Consider the following 16,053-nt stretch of genomic DNA (forward strand, 5'->3'; position numbering starts at 1 on the left):
CACTGAGACCACTTATTATTCTTTGCAGAAGTATACGTTGGCATACAAGTAATATTAAACAAACAAAGCCTTTTTTCTACTTAAATTCCAGATTTTTTAGAATTATTCTGTCTTTCTGGATGTAATGATTAAATTTAATTCAGATTATATAGTTGTATAAAACAATTAGTAAATTTGGGTGTGCAGACCCTTAAACTATTAATCAACAACGTCAATGGTTATAATTGGAAAAAGTCGATTATTTAGTAAATTTTCAAATATGTTGTCCAATATGATCTAACCAATACATGTACGTGCAATTTTGCATGGTGAGATGTCATGTATTTGAATAAAAATCTTGATGATCTTTAAGAAGCTGCACTAATGGATATGCCTGTGTATTGAAATTTGATACCTCGATCGCTGACCTAACGTGTAGTATATTATCTAGTAAGCATACAATTTGTCTTTATTACTTAATTTGTTTTTTCTTTTCAAAATGTTGATAGGATAATTTGAAACTTTTTTGATATATACAAATATATGACTTTGTATAGGAGATTATGTATATGACTGTGTACAACCTTGTGTGTGTTGTCAACTTTGCTGCAATTTTACCTTTGAACTTCTTTAATGCAAGCGCCACTTCTGAGTCTTCTGTAGATGCGTCTGGCGTGCTTGAAATAAAAATAAATGTATTGGTTTTCAATTTACAAATACATGAACCAACTAAATACGAATGTGAGTGAACGTGTTGTATCCGAGTGTATCCCAAGTCGAACACTGACTCTTCTATAATGGCAACAAATATAAAATATACAGTTATTTTATCCATATTTATATATGCATCTCATAACATTTCGAAATTATTATTCCTAAAACTATACGTATTGCGAACAAGAAATGTATCTATATGTTTTTAATCTAGTGCTGTACATTGGTAGAAATTGTTCAAATATATCATACCATTGTTCACTGTTACTTATCGTATTTTGTAGACTTTCAAATGGTTGACAGAACAGTTCAGAATGCATTGGCATGGACAGTATTATAAGATAGCAATTTTTATAATAAAGGAAACCTACGTGTGGACAACAGTTATAGTGTTAGCGTTCTTATGTGGTGAGTATCTTGTTTGTTGTTGTTGTTGATTTCATATGTAATCTAGGAAAAAAGGTGTTTTTTAGTTTATGCTCACCAATCTAAGCTGTACTATATGTATGCTCTACAAGAACTTATAAAATGTGACAGAAGAACAAAACTAATACAAATTTCTAAGTGTCATTTAGTCTCATTAACTAAAAAACTCGATAAAAATATTAATTTGGTATTCATATATGAAAAGGGCGTTCAACCAATGCATTAAGGCGACGGTAGATCAAATAGAAAGAAACAAATATTTAAATCAATCAAATGTTAAGTATAACAGAATTTCGGAAATTTGCTACATAAAAGCACGATTGTTAAAAGAATGTTCTGGCTACTTTAGCCTTCTGTAGTACCAAACACATGTTGAGTCTTTCCATCTTTAATTTTCGCGTTAACGTAAGTGTTCATATTCTTGATAGCTGGACTGTTTGGGAATTTATTACGTACTTGACCTTTACAATATATGGTTGAGATATTGAAAAATGTTTGGTTAATGCCACCGTTAAACTGCTTTAACCCCACCAAACAGTGCGCCTATACCGTTCGAGTATCATGACTAAGTTTCTTGTGTAGAAGTAATTCAGGGAACGATCAATGTAAGTGGTTTGTGAGGTTTGTTATACAGTAAAACTGTATTTGTTGATTCCAGTTAGAAGTTTTGTTATATGATTCCTTCTACAGAAAATCATATATATATATATATATATATATATAACCCTACAACAGATGTATCCATCGGATCGCCATCAATGATGGTGATACATGGCTGTGTACATAATGTATATACAACTCGTCTAAACATCAACCCAACAATGTTAGATCTGTAAATTTGCTTTCGCAAATTTTTGGTTCTTCCCTCGCCGGGATTCGAACCCATGCTACTGTGATATCGTGACACCAAATCGCCTGCACTGCAGCCGTCCCGCTAGACCACAAGACCACCTGGGCTCTCAAATAAAAGAGCTTTCGGTGGCCATATGTTACCTTTCCACGTCAGTTTTAATCTAGCGGCGTACTACAGTACATGATATATAAGGCATGAAGATGTTATTGTTACAGATTCACACAATATAATCAACATATATTCGTAGGAGCTAGAGTTGAGCACACATGTATATTATGTCTGGATTCGTCCAGCGCAAGTTTTTTTGTCATCATTAAGGAGAAGTTTACTATATGTATCAAAACGAGAAAAACGTCTTTCGTGGTCTCTCAACTTACAAGACTAATTTATTCGTGTGTTTTAAAATGATACCAATAATTTACTTTTCCATATCTTGACGTTTTTGTTTAGTGAATATAAGTCATGATGGGTGGTTTATGTACACCAAAAAGATTTTAAATGAATGGGATTTCCGAATAAGAACATAAACAAGTTACAGCTGCTTCTAACTCTTCTTTATTTATAACATTTGTATATTAAAAATGGAGCAATGTAACAACATAATAATAAAAAAAAAACACATTTGCAAGTGGGGTTAATTATCATTTCAGAATCACTTGGAGACGTCCGCTCCAATTCAATTCCTCTACTGGAAATACTTTTTAACTATACACTGGTGTCTCATGTCATGTTAACGTTTTATGAGCTAATTGGCTAAATGTATCTTGGATATAATAATGAAGTTGTTACTGCTTGACATTTTTGAAACACCCGTCTTCACTGTATGTACACAATCCAACTATACATAAAAACATATATTAGTTTCCTCATTTAGATACATCTATCGAAGCAGTCATAAGAAAGTTGTCTCCATTAAAATATTAATCCTTATCTCATCATATATACTAACGTTGATTATTTTGCCCATTAAATGCATAAATGGACTCACATAACGTCACCTAAAACCAAACAGTTTGACGGATAGATAACGAAAATAATCAAGTGTATTGCATGGCATGCAGGATTATCTTTGCATCGAGACGATTTGCAATAGCAATTTGAAAATTTGTATTATATATCCATCAGTTTAGATGGCTATAACACCCTTTCTGGTTAAAACTCTTCTATGATGGGTTTGATGTACGTATTAAAAGTAATCAGATACTAGTAAAGGTATAAGTAAAGATTTTTATTGAAATATTGCGATCAAACATTATAAACGTTATTACAAACGGTTACAATGATCCATAAATATGAATAGTCAAACTTTTTACAGGCTTTGTATGCAAAAATAACCACGAAAATGCTAGTTTTTTTCCAATCTGTGAAAATATACCTACGAAAATAAATTAATTAACAGTATCTCTCGTATGTTTTGCTTCAAGTTTATAAAAAATGAACGAAAACTACTAAACTAAGACATGTACTGTATACCATATATAAATAAAACAATGACGGTGACACCATTGTCGCAACTTGTTTGTACATTTAACAAATTATAATAAGATGTTAGTAATCAGTTTTAGCAACTGTTCTAGTATAATTTGTGTCATGAATTCAATATACATGTTTTTATATAGTATGTCAAGTTTTTAACATATCCGAGTCCTAAACAATAATTTGTTAATAGTTTCAAGAGAAAATAGCAAAAGATCTGCAATCCGTACCAAATTCTCGAATAAAACGGCCACCTTTTCCTATTTCTTGATACTAATCAATTTAACTCGCCAGAGGTGTAGTATAATATCACTAATACTTGTCCATGAGAGGTTACTGTCTAATATCATCGTAAAAAGTCAAAGAAAGAATGACGTCTCGCGGTGTGAAAAAGTTAGGCGGTAAAAAAAATTACGACCACGTGTGTAAAAGGGATTGATATGTGCTATTTGAAATCTGTATAAAATTGTTGATATTGAAATCAATATTTGCAACAAAATTTATTTTCAACGATCGTTAAATAAGATCATATAGATACCATCTATGTAACACAATTTTACGTTTATCAAATATTTCCTTTTATTATTGGAAGAACATTGTTTCTGTAGTAGAGAATTGATAATTAAGAAGTAGTGAATTCGTAAACGATAACGATCGTTTCGAATCCACTACTTCTTATTAATTCTCTAGCCTAACCCATTTCTAGTAAAACGACTATCTGTTTCATGGTCTGACAATGAATCAACAAAATTTCATGAGAATTATTTCGTATTTTGTCATTTTTATTCTATAATAGCTGAAAATGATTAGATCCACACGGTTCACATTTATATTTATATCAATATAAGTTCAATTTACCTTAAATATGTTGTTATCTTCCCTTTTAAATACCAGATTTTATATTTGTAAATAAGTATTTCATTCAATGTTTAATAATTTAACCTAATATGCAAGTAAATGATGTTAATATCTCCTCTTTGATTGAGTTTACAACACACCTATAAAATGAATAAAAACAAAACATTTTAAATCTAAATAAAGTGTAAATGTCACAATAACACCACTCTTCTAGACACCAGTTGATGATAAAATAGATACAATATAAAAAAGAAGATATGGTATTATTGCCAATGAGACAACTATCCACAAATGACCAAAATGACACAGACATTAACATCTATATGTCACCGTACGGCCTTCAACAATGATCAAAGCTCATACCACATAGTCAGCTATATAAAATACCCCGATAAGACAATGTAACACAATTTAAACGAGAAAACTAACTGCTTTATTTATGTAAAAAAATGAACGAAATACAAATATGTAACACAAACAACAACCACTGAATTTACAGACTCTTATATTACAATGGTTATTCGTAGTTCAAATATTATTTATAATTTTTGTGTAAACTCGTCCCCTTTCAATAAGTTCTGATTTGTTTAACGTTATTGCATTTGGCATCCATCGTCAATCAGTTAATCAATGAACTAGGTTTATTTGGGGTTCGAATTCTAAAACCCAAGGAGAATTGCGCTTGCTACACATGCACAATATATAATTATGTCAATTTTGCAATGAACATGTAATGTGTTCATCGCCGTGATCGTCTAGTCGTTGGGACCGATGGAAGTAACTGTGTTGTTAACAGAGCCAAGTTCAAGCCTCGTACCGGAATATTTTTTTATTGTAATGTTTTTCTCTACCAAACTAATGTTTTAATCTTAAAGGTATCTGTATTTCATTTTTCATATAAATTTGACGTATTTGTTTCTGCTTTTACCGTCAAAGAAGTAGTTTTACAGTCGTAGCTTATCACACTTTATGCACATTAGAGTCAGTTAAATGTTGATGTATATTTGGACCCTTTATAATCAAACAAAGAAAAAGTAAGTGAATATGGTATGATGTCAATAAAATACTGAAACCTAAAGTAATCATTTGTTATGATGAAAAGGGAAAGGCCTTGTACATTAAAAGTGATAAGTGTAATGTGTACATGGACTTTTTTCTTCATGGATTTGTACTTATAAGTAATATTTACAATTCCTTGATTCTATACTGCTTACATATTTTATTAAATAACAAAAAGACAGAAATACAGTTTATGGGCATGTATTGACAGATATACGCTATAAGAGTGATATTTAAATACTAATTCTTATCAGCACTCGTGGTCGAGTGGTATCACGCATAGACTACAGACTTTACTCTCTACTGAGAGGGTAACATATTGTAAATTAAAAGCTTAAAGTTATGATATAAGTCAACATGGTGGTCAGTGGATTCTTAAAAAATAATCCACTATTAGAACAATAGGCTGACGTCAGAGAAATGGGTTAAGAAATAATAATAAGCTCTACAAATATCATTATAATACTATTTGGGATGTATTTTGTATTTTCTGACAAGATTTTGAACAGTAACGATTAAACATCTAAACTAAATCCGAATTTGGAAAAAAATAATTCTATTTATGGAAAGTTGTTGTATGTTTGAGTTTTTGTATTATAAATTGGAATATGAATACTATTTTTGAACCGAGTACCTTATCATTTTGTTATTAAATAGAGGTCAATTTACATCATAAACGTCTTTCTACTGAATTGAAATATTATTCAGCAATAGTCACTATTAAGATGAGTTTAGTGTCTTTTCGTTTTCAAGTACGTAGTTATTATTTTTCTCTTTATCATCACCAGCTCATGGATTGTTTGAAAAGATACAGAACGGAACTTAATTTACTGCAAACAAATTTTCTGACAGTATTAAATGTTCTGCAGTGGATAAGTCTTACAATTAACTGAAAGACTGAAGCTGACTTAATAATTTATCTAAAGATAATGTTATGATCAATATCAAGATGACATTTTCATACTAGACGATTGTTATTGTTCTTTTGTGTCATGTTTACTTTTTTTTTTATTTCCCTTCGTTTCCATACTTGAAATGAGTAAAAAAAAGACTTATGTAATATACCGACCTTGAAATTTGAGATAAAAATAACTCTATAGGACAATAATGTTAATATAATGAGTAACGTGCTTTGACAAACAAGAAAATATAAAACAAATACTTGATACTAACACTTTCGGCAGTACAAACTTCAACCGGAAAGTGAAATTAGGCACTCAAACAAGTTAATGATTTGTGCGATATGAGTCAGTAATGCCGGATGGTCAAGAATTAAACTGAATATAATGATTCAAAATCGAAAGTTTTGTTTGAATACGAGAATTAACCTAGTTCATTAATCATATACTGTAATATGGGGTATACGTCAAATAGACATACACCTAATGAACTATAAACAAAATATATCAAATATAAAGGGCAGCAGACATTTTTCAACTACAGCTAAGTGTCCAGTTTTGATTTTCCGAGTCCAAAAAAAATATAAATACATTTTAGAGAAACTATCAAAGCTCTACAATCAACACCAAATTCTCAAAATAACAAAAAAATATGTTAAAATAGCTATTATAAAAAAGAAGATGTGGTATGATTGCCAATGAGACAACTATCTACAAAATACCAAAATGACACAGACATTAACAACTATAGGTCATCATACGGCCTTAAAGAGCCCATACCGCATAGTCAGCTATAAAAGGCCCCGATAAGATACCTATATTTCTGACCTTGGACAAAAATGTAATTATCATACCGACACATACATTTTTGTAGTGTTGAGAGCTCAGCCCCTAACAACAGATCGTTATCATTTTGATACAAAATTCACATAAAAGACAAAACAAAATAGCCCCCTCCCCCCCCAAAAAAAAAAAAAGAAAAGAAAACTGTCATACGGTGACAGTTGCCTAAAATCAGCTAAAAAAATACTTACTGATATCATATCATACACACTCCTGATATTGGAATTGCTGTATGTTACTACTTTTCCCTAAAATTAAGTCAAAACATCTTTAATCCACCATATTTCTACATAAGAAAATGCCTGTACCAAGTGAGAAATATCACAGTTGTTGTCTGTTCGTTTGGTGTGTTTGGTCTTTTGATTGTGCCATTTGATTAGGGAAGTTCCGTTTTGATTTTTTTTCCTTCTGATTTTTGTTTGCAATAAGTAAGACCTAGATATGTTTGTTTTAGTACCTAATTCTGCTTTCAAAAAAATAAATTGGATGCAATTTATGTAATCATACATGAATCTACAAGAGACGATAAAAACAGCTGCCTATCGGAATGTCAATTGCCTATTGGAAAACAGAATATGCAATTAAAAACTTATTATAAGTAGTCTAACAAAAAACTTATAATTACACTTTTGTCTCTGAAACTTGTGAGTTTCAGACAAATATTTTTTTTTTTTGTTTTTAGATACAAATCAAACTTTGTGATACATGGATTTTTATCCTATTGAGACCACCAACAAAATCATTCTTATACATGAATAATTACATACTTTTGTTTGATGTTTATCAGTTTTTCCTTTGTACCTAGAAAGTTAAAAGGATTTATGTTAGTGTCTGTTGATCTTGCGTTTAAAATTAATTATTATCAACTGCTTTTAAAATATGATTTTCGTCTATGTAGAAGAATTGAAACGAACAAGTTCGGCATTTAATTTGCGGTTCAATTATTTTAATTCTGATCATGTTTATACTTAGTATTAATGAAATGCAACCCAGCAGACTTTCGATGGAACTGGGAATCAATTTCATTACGTTTGAATCAAAGGATTGTATAATTTTCATTGATTGAAGTTAAGCCCAAACAAACAATATATCAGTTGCACTTCGATATAATCTGACTGGAGTTCACTTACGGTCTCTGTAGAAATCCATTAAAAATATTAATAATCAACTTATATTGACTTTAATTACGTATATTGTACCTATCAGTAAGAATTATCATCGTAATCCGTGATCGACAGCACAGCAGGTACGTGAAATAAGTTGTTATGAAAAACAACTGACATTTATTTAAGTTTGCATCATTTAAAAGTAGTTACAGTTCTATGGTCATGGCAAAAGGCAAATAACGATTTGAGAAGACTTATCAACTCAACAAAACATAAAGGGAAAAAAGATGTATGGTAAACGTAAATAAAATGACATTGAATAACATTAAAAATCATAACATAGCGACATATGTAAATATAGGTTGTCCGAGAGTAGATGTGTCGGTTTTTTTTCACTGTAAAATAGGTTTAAATTGTATTAGGTTTTTTAATGCTATGCTTCTGTTGTGTCGTTGTTCTCCTCTTATATTTGATGCGTTTCCCTCAGTTTTAGTTTGTAACACGGAGTTGTTTTTTTCTCTATCGATTTATGAGTTACGAACAGCGGTATACCACTGTTGCCTTTATGTATATATAACCTTCCTGTTCACAAATTAAACCAGACCAATCAATCTTGACATGTATACCAAAAGATTAAATTTTTCATATGAGAAAATGGTGGCAGCAATTGGTGAAAAACAATCAATTTTCACCATGGACAATGGTATGTGCAATAGTTGATAAAGTAACACTTTTAACGAAAACCTGGTCGTGAATTCCATACAGATAAGTTTCCCACCATACTGACAGAAAAAAGTCTTTCATTCAAAAATATGACATGTTAAGAAGTTCTTAATCGCTTCAGTTGATTTCTAAAAGCAAATACCACGACAAACGGTATAATTCCGTTAAACATTATGAATGGCAGATAACGTTATCTGTACTAGCAAATCTTTTAGCAAGATTTTTGGCAACCATGCAGTTAGTCAAGACGAAAATGAGCTCGACTTTCAGCAAATTCCAAAATGTTAAGTTGGATATTGATACGATGAACTTATTTTTCCTAAAACACAAATATGGAATTTGATCAAATTGGGACAGGATCAAGTCATTGTAACACCAACCGCTGTAATACAAACAAAGTTGATGACATATGTTCTAAACACATTTCATGGTAACCAATTCCTTTTCTCTTTTGACCAGGAAACTTTCTTTCAAATCTGTTTGTTCTATACATGTTCATGAACATATAGTTATTACCCTGAAGATCAAGGACGAGTTATGATGTATTGTGCTCTCGCTAAAATTCAAGAACAAGTAATGGAGTGGTCTTACAAACTGTGACCACAATGGTTATAACGGACAAACAACAATGACATGTTACGTACGATGTTTTCTGGATTTTAGGGCCAAGAGATACCGAAGTGAGTGCGAGAGTTCATGGATTCGATGCAAGACGGTTTCAAAACCAAAACCTTTAAAATATGTATATGTGCCTATAAGTTTAAAATACTGCATCTAGGAGCAAGAGTTACAGTTTATCTATTCATAGTCCGGATTGGTTATTATGTCTTCCTTGAAAGCTGTTAAGCAGTAAAACCTTACGTTTAAAATTGTAATCGGTGTGACGTTCCTGCACAAACCAGCGTTCATATGCATAATAATTTACAAACTTATCGATTAGATATATATGTGAATATTGCCACTGGACTTTCAATATCAATTTATCATTATGTTACATTAGGGACAAGATTAAGTGAGATCGTAGATGCGACGCTTAGTATATATATAGTTCAAGGACTAAATTTTACGCTATCTGACACATGATTTTTTATGATTAGTTCAGAATTGTGCACTTTCCATGTCTGATTAACGTCACTTTTTGTTCTTTCTTTTTCCTGATGAGTTCAATGACAATAACTTGAAGTTTGTGTCTGTTGATTCTCTGTATTCATACATTAGAACATTTTTTGTATGATGATTATATTCTCATGAATCATGTCAAGCTAGTATTATATCAAAGTGAGTGCTGTAAATGCTCGCTTATTAATGGAAATGTGGACATGCAACACATGTGTTATACATGATATCTAAAGCTTTTTGTTGTTAACTAGTATTTAAATGATATTTTTTCTTTGAATTACCACTGTAGAGCATCTCTTTTAAACCTTCGAGGATGTACTTTTTGAAGAGCTCGTTAACAGTTACATAATTTATCATATTATTGATTACACGCTTATCAGTCAATGTGCATAGTGTTTTTGTTTTGTGTGTATATATATGCGTAATATTTAGCAGTTCTAAATTTAGAATACTTGTCTTACTATAATCATGCGTTTTACATTAAGTCAGTATTCCTTATCAACTAAAGAAAACTTATGAAACATGATTTGCATACGCAAAATGTTGAATAAAATTATACTTAAAATGAATCAATTTTCAATTGTGATATTTGAAAAGAAATTAACAAAATATTTCGAACTCCTAGGGAAAAAAACCTAAACTAAAAAGTCCCTCAACAAATAGCAAAATCAAATGCTCAAACACACCAAACTAACAGAAGACAACTATCATATTCCTGACTTTACATGTAGTAAATAGAAGCTTACATTAGCTGGTTTTATAGCTAGTAAAACCTCTCACTTGTATGACAAAACTCAGTGACAAAAAGTTAATGTCATAGTACATGAAGAGGAGTAGGTCAAATATAAAAGGACAAAATGTCTTATACAACTTTGGCTCCTTAAACTGTGAACAAATATTGAAAATAATATATTTATCTTTCTTATTTTCTATTATAACTTAATGATCGTATTACAAAATTGATATCATTTGTATAGAAAGCACATGCAATCGACGAAAACTTTCATTTAATTACCAGTAACACAGGCGTTGATTTTTCTTAAGAACTGATACCTGGTTGGTACTTACATTTCAGTTTGAACGATGCAATAATATCATAAGGTCATTGATTATATTTTAGTATTTGTGCCAGACGCGCGTTTAGTCTACAAAAAACTTATCAGTAACGCTCGTATCTAAAACAAAAGTTAAAAGGACCAAATAAAATGTGACGCTAAAGATCATGGAAGACCGAAATTCCTAAAGTATACCTGAAGTAGAAAAGTCCAAGAATTTCGAACTATTTATTTGGTCAGATTTAAATGAATATAGATGTTGTAATACACAATAATATTAATAATAATCGAATCGAAAAATAGCTATGATTGTCATTGGTTGCGGTCAGTTTTTCGTTAACAGTGTTTTGTCATAAGTCAGGTATTTGGTTTTCACGTTTGAATTGTTCACATTTGGTCTTTTCTGATCTTTTTATAGCTCACTATACGGGATGAAGCTGACTATACGGGATGCATTTTTTTCATTACATAGGGTCGCACTTTGATCTATAGCTGCTTACGTTTAATTCATTTGGTAGAAATTAGATTATCAATGTCTCAAAGACTATTTGTGTTACAAAAGAATTTCAGTACAAAAAGACCAAACACTTTCGTATGACTAATGAATATATATAACATTTAAAGCAAACATAAATTTTGAAATAAATGAATTGAATAATCAAATCGACTGCAATCACTTTTTCATGAGAAAAAGCTAAGACTTAACTGTATCATAGTAGAAATTGAATAACACAATAAATTTGTTCAGATTATATCAACGACAAAGGCATTAGCTACAGGAATATATTGGATTTACATGTAATCAAATCTGTATTTATCATTTCATTTTTCCAGCCTTAAACGTCGACGGACTAAAGTCTGACGTTCCATACTTTGAGCCAAGAGAAAACAATGTATCATTCCACACCGGATCGACAGCTACCTTGATGTGTTCCATCATAGGACTCCAGACACGGATTGTAAGTTTGACAGCAACACTACCTTTTTACGATATAATCACATTATCAACATGATATGTTTAAAAATATGATTAGTGGTTAGCATATATGTGAATTTGTATCTGCAAGGCATATATTATACAACAGTTTTATCCCACAGAGGTTTGGGTTAATTGATGATTTATTTCGAATCCTGATTTACTTAAACTAAATATATCACTGAACAGCATATCATTAGTTAATTACCAGTTATTTTTCCTTCCTTTTTATTTTTTCTTTCTCTTAAATTTTGTATTCTTTTCCGTTATATTTCGGTGAGAAATATATTTAAAATATGTTCTGGTGCTCTAGATACTATTGGGAGTCAATCAGACTGCTCATTTTTAACCGTTGTTTGTTGGTATACTGTTACAGATTTTATTGACAACAGCTTTAACGGTGGTGCATTCTTTTTGAAAGCATTCGAGTATACGTATGACTACATACAAGTTATTATAGATTGTTTAGTATCTATGAATAAGAAAAACATTCTAATTAAATGCTAGTACCTAAAACAAGGTGTTCTTAATTTAAAATCGACCTCTCATGATTGCTTGTAAATTTGCAAGGATGAACAAAATGTAAAAGTACATGCGATAAAATTTAGAGTAGACCAGTTGTTCACAATAACTTGGTAGTGAGTGGTAAAGAGCTCCAAGGAATATTTGATGGTTGTCTAATTTTGGGTGAACATATTCCGGTTTTATTAGTTAAACATCATTTCCTGATTCGTTTAAGCTTTGCACACAGGTTAATGTTTTCAAAGTTATGAAAATAGCTATATAATTAGACATGAAAACCTTGAAACATATCATCTTGATATTTGGATTAGGTTTAATTAATTTATCCAGAATCTCGGTCTGCCTTGTACGTGATTAATGACATATAAAGTGACGCAATCGATCTATTGGAATGCTAATAATTCAGGCAAACTTTTAATCATATGATCAAACATATAAATCTACGTTAACGATGAAGATCAACATGCAATGTATTTAATTGTATCAACTTTGTTCAATTCAATGATATTTATTCTGTATCATAACAGATCATCCAATAATTGTAATTTTTGGAAATGTTTCCGGCGATTCAGTGGTAATGAAATAATAGTAAAATAAATGAAACGTTATTCAAACTTAGAACTGGCTTTGTTTGAATTTGATTTTCCCGCTGTGTTGTAATAGTTTTATCCAAATATTGGTATTGAATAAATTGTCTTGATTTTTTTCTTAATAACTACTATTTTAACATCGTAGTTAAAAGACATTAAATGGTAGCTCATGGATCTAGGCTAAACGTTTTACTTGATCTTTCTGTGTCAAGGATCTTAATTACCGATGCACTACATCTTTAATTTGTAAAGAAGGCTGACCCAATAAAATCATTTCACGCGCATATTGCTGTCTCAAATATGTTCTTCTTTTATCATACATGTTTGGTGATAACCAGAGAAAATACAAACACGGATTCGTGACAATTATTGTGAACACAGTTTCTTCCCAGGCAACAAAAATATTAAGACACTTGATATTCTTGCCAGTATTTGATATTTGACATTGTGACCGTCAGTGATATTCTTTATTAATTTTCTTTTCTTTATTGTACCTTATAAATATTTAATTATGTAGGCTGAATTTGTAAAATTACTGATCTAGTTGAAATCTTAGGCGTATGTATAATCACTGAATTAAAAGAGAAATTTAAAAACATCCTTTGATTTGGACTAGGGATTTTACAAAATATTGGAAACTGTAATACGATAAATTCAATAAATGAACACATAAGCATCAGATATTATTAGATGTTTAAATAATTTACAACACCCTTAATAATTATTGCAGATCTTCAACAAAACTATAAAAGTTGCCAATGATTTTACAAAATATCCAAATATTCTAAATTCGCTGTGACATAATATACGCCTATTTAATATTAACATGATATACAAAAACATAGAAATACCAAAGATTGGTTTGTAGTCAAAAAGTTAATATCTTCTTTCTTTTGGCTAAGTTATGTTAAGCATTCGCATCTAAAACGTGTTTAAGCGGATTGATACAAATATGCCATGTCTTTGTAAATATTGCTTTTTATTTGGTGTATCGGGAAAAGGTTATCTAATTGGCTAAATACTGAAACATGAATTTGCTTTTGCGACTTATATCTGGGAATGTTATTTACCATACAACAAACAATTAACCGAATGACGTCAAAAACAAAAACTCAATTTCTTCATGTCTGACTTATAGATTCTTTTATTTCAAATGTAGGTTGTTTGGAGGCGGATGTCAGAACCTAGCCCTCTCACTATAGGAGATTTTGTTTATAGTCAAGACAGTAGAATTTCAATACGAAGGGTAGTGAAACAAAATGAATGGAATTTAATTATCAAAGACGTGCGACCAGCTGATGCAGGAGTATATGAATGTGCAGTTAGTTCCAGAGAGAAATATAAAAGACTTGTATTACTTAGAGTTACTGGTAAGTATAAATTACTCAGTCTAATAATCAACAAAAACATATTATACCAAGGAGGTTTGTTACATTTTGTGCAAACTCACACTCAGGTATGCTTTTGTTCATAAAAAAAGAAAAGTGAAACATCAATGCACTTTAACTGAAATAATTACTTGAAAAAAAATGCCAATTTCTCCGTGTGAAAATTAAAACCCATGATCACAAGGTAAAAACATTCTGCAAAACAGTACACAGAAAACGTCTCATTTAAAAGCTTAAATTCAAGGTAAAATTTCTTTATCGAATATTCAGACACAACGAATGAAAATGACTCGTGTGAATTTTCATGTGTCCGAATCGCATTTTCTTGAGTAAACCTTTGTTACATTACAATTCATTTAAAGTCTGAAATAGACAGTATTTGTGCTCAATCATTCCGAATTGCTCTACATTTTAATAGATATTTTTCAACTCTACTCTAAAATATGATAAACACCCTAAACTTGTACGTATGACGTATCTTGAATATTTTGAAGAGTCTGAATGATACCAGGCCGATATTGAATAATACCCTCGAGTAAGGTTTAGACTTTAGTCGTATATGATTCAGACCGTTAGTTATATTAGCCGAGTATAGTTTAAGTTTTGAAAATTGGTTGAGAATGATTATGTACAGGTTGAAAATCGGTTCAGACAGTTTAGAGTTTTCACTTTTCAGTATGGTTATGTAAAGGTTGAGAATAAACTCGACTATTTAGTGCTGATCCTACTAAAGTCGAGTGATGTTGAGTTAAATTCGAATGTATTCAGAATTATCGAGTACAAATAAGTCTAGTTGAGAATAAAAAGTGTCCATTTTAGACAAGCACTGGTTTAAGGAACTCTTCAAGTCGAAGATTTGAAAAGCACGGATGTGTTTTAAACGGAACAGGTGTGGATCTGTTTTATAAAAATAGACAATCCATCGTTATCTAACTGGAAGGTCATTTTTTTGTCAGAAATTTGAGCCTTGATTTCTCCATAATTTCAAAATATTTTAAATGACCATTTAAGATTCATGTGTACCCTTCGGTTAAAATGACTGCGTTTTCACCTCAAGTACAGAAAAACCTTTGCATATGGAAAAGGTTTTAGTCATATCATGCCCTGGATAAAACATATCAAATGCATTGTATGAATTAAAAAAAAAAAAGATTTCGCCTTGCACTACTATTTTTCGTCCATGCAGAAGATGATGAAATTAACAAACAGTTGAGTTTGACTTGATTGATTCCACTCATGTACACAGTTTAAATAACCAATTATTGTCAGGTATCTATTGTCCATGTCAATCAATGTAGTTCAATTCAATTATTACCTGCAGGGAAGATCTCAAACCTCTTTCCTAACTTAGTCTATGTTTGCTCCTTCTGGACGGGTGAAAAAAATGCACTGCAAAATCCCAATATTCTTTCAACTTTCTTGAATATTAAACATATTTGATTATTTTTATCTAGGGCATGCTATGCC

At 30.8% G+C, this 16,053-nt stretch overlaps 1 protein-coding gene across 1 annotated transcript in view; it reads left to right on the forward strand.

Moving 5' to 3' along the window:
* The window catches only part of LOC134716517 (uncharacterized), a 45,705-nt gene that overhangs the window by 18,004 nt on the left and 11,648 nt on the right, over nt 1-16,053 (forward strand). The window contains exons 2-4 of the mRNA XM_063579525.1: nt 978-1,101; nt 11,945-12,069; nt 14,358-14,568. Coding sequence (XP_063435595.1) covers nt 1,008-1,101; nt 11,945-12,069; nt 14,358-14,568 — 430 coding nt within the window. The 5' untranslated portion in view covers nt 978-1,007. The remainder of the gene's footprint in view (nt 1-977; nt 1,102-11,944; nt 12,070-14,357; nt 14,569-16,053) is intronic.

The sequence above is a fragment of the Mytilus trossulus genome, chromosome 4 (assembly GCF_036588685.1).
Source record: "Mytilus trossulus isolate FHL-02 chromosome 4, PNRI_Mtr1.1.1.hap1, whole genome shotgun sequence".
In the NCBI taxonomy this organism is placed as follows: Eukaryota; Metazoa; Mollusca; class Bivalvia; order Mytilida; family Mytilidae; genus Mytilus; species Mytilus trossulus.